The following is a 3,724-nucleotide window of genomic DNA, read 5'->3' as shown; positions in this document are numbered from 1 at the left end:
TGGTACGAGTTGGTTAGTCTACAAACGTCGCCTAAAGTAATTGATTTTACCCGGCAGAACGACAGGAGGAAACTCCGCTTTTCAGTCGTCTTCGGCAGTCGTTTTTTGACAAACAATGACCTTTCAGAGGTCAAATTGCTGTCAAGAATATGAATTGGCTGCTTCGCAGCAATTACAGTTTGTGCAGTTATAACTGTGTTGCCTACATTCCATTATTGTCTATCTCCCCCCAGTCTTTGACAAGATATGTGACAAAGACTCACAAAGTCATATTATAGTCCTTATGCCAGACAGGCGGTTTTCGAACACTGTCGGAACGTCTAACGTTAGTAGGTGGGATGGTGCGAGGCGGTGGCGAATGTGGTGACAATGGTGGTATAGTCGCTGGTAGTGTCTGCATCACTGGAGGACGTACTACAGTAAGTGCTGTCGCTGGTTGAGCGACGTGACTGATGTCTGCGCCGTTAGGTGGCTCATGCTGCTGGTGTACGTCGATGGTAGGTTGCTGTTGTGGAGTGGACGGCTTAGGTGGTGTTGGTGGTTGGGTCGAACGTTCCCCGGGGTGTCGGGCGAGTGAAAACATGATGGCGCAAGTCACTGTCGATGGTGAGGCGGCGTGGTGGCGGAACCACGGGCTCGTATTTGCAGAGGAATTTTCTGTTACGCACTGTAACCCTGCCAGAACCATCAACCTTCACAGCGTATTGGTCAAACTGACGTACCTCAATTATGGATCCAGTCTTATCCCATTTTCTAGGGTTGGGGCAAATTTGATTTTGGATACGAACCATGTCGCCGACTACAAGTGGTGGTAAACGCTTAGTGTGTTCTGACCAATGTTCTGTGGCGCGCATGTGTCTGTTGCGGAGGGCTTCTTCTCTTTTTTCGAGCGTGTTGCTCCATGTAGCATGGGGCTTGTATTTACCTGGCAAGACTGGGATAAAATCTCTAATCGGCCATCCAAAAACGCAGAAGGCAGGGGAAAGTTTAGTGTCCGTATCAGGTGTGTTGTGGTACTGTAACATGGCCTGTTGGAAGGCATTGGTATCGAGTTCGCCATTGGTATCAAGTTCGCCATTTTGGTGTTGTTTGTGATAAGTCTTTTGACAGACTTCACGCCAATCTCTGCTCGGCAATTGGAATGTGGGAACGCTACTGAAGAGAGGGGGTGGTGTACGCCCCAATCCTGCAGGAATGCACGAGTGGCAGTAGATGTAAATTCTGGGCCGCCATCGGATGAAAGTTCGTCACATATGCCATATGTTACAAAAACACGGCGCAGGCTGGTGATGAGACCGTTGGAGCCCTCCGATGTTTTCTCTACAATTGGCCTGTTAGAGTATCGATCGACAACAACTAGGTAGGTGACGCCTTTATAGTGAAAGTAGTCTGCACATATGCATTGAAATGGGTAAGCAGGAGACAACGGAGGATATGGCGGAGCACTGGGTTGTGATGGCGCCATACGATTGCAGTGATTGCATCTGGTTCGAAGGGCAGTGATGGCAGGGGTGATACCAAGCCAGAATACAGATGTCTCTGCTCTTGCTACCATTGATGATACACCTTGGTGCTCGAGCTGCATGGAGTGCATTTAGTACGTCCTGTCGGAGGGATGGTGGTATCACGATACGTCATTTGTAGAGTATTACGCCATCCATGTACATGTCATGCCGGAATTGGTGGTACTCTCGAAGTGAAGGTGGAAGTTCTTTTCGCAAATCAGGTATGCCAGATTCAATAATAGATACGAGCATATGCATGTGCTGGTCACTACTTATTGCGACCTTTACTCGGTCCCAAGTAATACACTGTGGGCCTAGTGTGCTTAGATTAGTGGTGGCATCGATTCGTATCATGTCGTTGAGGTCCTCGCCAGTATTTCCTGTGGGGTAATCCTCAGCACGAATGCCGGCTAAGAGCGAGTGGCCGATGTCGAAATGTGGCGAGGAATTGTGATGGGTGCAATCATCAGAGATGGTGAGGACATCGTCTTGGAGGATCATCTGAGGGGGATAGCGATCGCCAGTGGGTTATCGGGATACAGTGTCAGCAGCACGATGTTTGACACCGGGTATGTGAATGATGCGGAACCGGCATCGGAGCGTCTTCTCCTTGAGGTTCCTTAGTCTGGCGTTTGGGATGTCCTCCAGGGTTCTATCACCGAGTATCTTGAGTAGGGGTTTGTGGTCCACAGCGATTGTCAGATCATTGCAGCCAAGAACGATCTTTCGGCGCCCGCCTTCGGGGTCAAGTCGGCGTCTGCAAGTTTATTATGAAGTGCCCAGGCTGCACTGCAGACGTGAATTACACCGAATCAATCTTACGTGACGTGCTCCACAATACCACAATATTCAACTTGATCTACTTGGAGACAAGAACCAGAACATGACACACACTATGTCAGCTGGCATAAGCTATGCACGTCTGTAAAAGCTTAGGAATTGTTCTTTCCGCCAAAATCTATTGCGGACGTAATATGCCTAAGTGTGCTGAGCACAGCAAAGTAAATTTCAGGGGACTGATTTTGGCCATAGATGTGACTACATTTGGCAAGTAATTATGAGGCCAAAATCAGTCCGCCGGACCGATTTTTGCCCCGGACCAAATTTTTCCTGACACCCCTACCTAGCTAGGCCCGCTATAAGCAGCCTAGCGCGCTATGTCTCCTTAAATTAGTTACACGACCCTATAGGCCTTGGCCTGGACCCTACCTTTTACTAGGACAGCCTAGGTTTAGAGAGCCAATCTTGTCAAGTACGTTACGTACAGTAAGATACTCGTGATGGCAGTAAAGAGAAGAGGTCTGTATATCATCGGTGGCCACTGGGATGGTTCTCTTTCCAAACTTAATCATCCATCCATCCATGCCATGGCCCCCACCAACAAGAAGCTTTTGTTACTCGGTTTATCCCGATCAAATTGGAAAGTATTTTTCAATAAATCACTATATCGACATATGGTTACTACTACTAGGCCTACAATGCAAATGTTATCATGTATACTAACCAATTAACATACCTACCAAGTCTCCCGCATTTGGCGGGAGACTCCCGCTTTTCGCCCTAACCTCCAGCTCTCCCGCCACTAGCCTAAAATCTCCAGCTTTTCTAATAATCTCAAGATTTTTTATAAAAACCCACAATTTAATACAAAAATATCCAAAACGTGACAATTCTGTAGTTTTATAAGACATATAAAATCTACGAAAGTTCTATCACTTCGCGAAAATACATGCCGTTCCGATAGTAAACAATGTATTCGTGTAAAATTAACACTGGTGGCGCTGTACACATTACATCATTTCTATTTTAAAGAAAGCTAAGGGTGCAACTTGGGCATACAACAAGTTACATTCATCAAAAGAGAGCAAATGATGCTTCAGCCTCTCTCTTTTACACAGATCTCCTTTTCTGTTTAACTTGTTTTACCAAAAGAATTGTTTGTCAAATGTAAAACGTGTATTTGAGTATTTTGAAAATTTTGTTGAAAAAAATAAATAAAGTTAAGAGTTTTAACACTGAAATAAAGCTATAGAATTTTATTTTTCAAAAAATGTTAGTATATATTACCCTATTTTTAAGATTTAATTTGAGCACTAGAGATCTGCTCAGAGTGCACCAGAGAGCATCTAGGCCTAAAAATTTCCGGGGCCCTAGGCGGGCCGCGATTTTTTTTTCCGTACGAAACATTTGCATGAAACTTCACTCGGGCCATCTCGGAT

At 45.7% G+C, this 3,724-nt stretch overlaps 1 protein-coding gene across 1 annotated transcript; it reads right to left on the bottom strand.

The window, feature by feature from the left end:
- Positions 1-259: 259 nt before the first annotated feature.
- LOC117103709 (lysine-rich arabinogalactan protein 19-like) lies at positions 260-688 on the bottom strand. Its single transcript, XM_033244314.1, has one exon. It carries the CDS (start codon positions 686-688, stop codon positions 260-262), a length of 429 nt encoding a protein of 142 aa, XP_033100205.1.
- Positions 689-3,724: the final 3,036 nt, after the last annotated feature.

This window comes from Anneissia japonica, unplaced genomic scaffold, assembly GCF_011630105.1.
Source record: "Anneissia japonica isolate Jap-2015-1 unplaced genomic scaffold, ASM1163010v1 scaffold47902_len3688_cov184, whole genome shotgun sequence".
Lineage (NCBI taxonomy): Eukaryota > Metazoa > Echinodermata > Crinoidea > Comatulida > Comatulidae > Anneissia > Anneissia japonica.
Note: the sequence above shows the minus strand (reverse complement) of the source record. Positions and strands in the feature narration are given on the sequence as shown.

What these genes read in the sequence shown, in the direction of transcription:
- LOC117103709 (XM_033244314.1), bottom strand. Translation starts at nt 688, where the DNA reads ATGGTTCTGGCAGGGTTACAGTGCGTAACAGAAAATTCCTCTGCAAAT.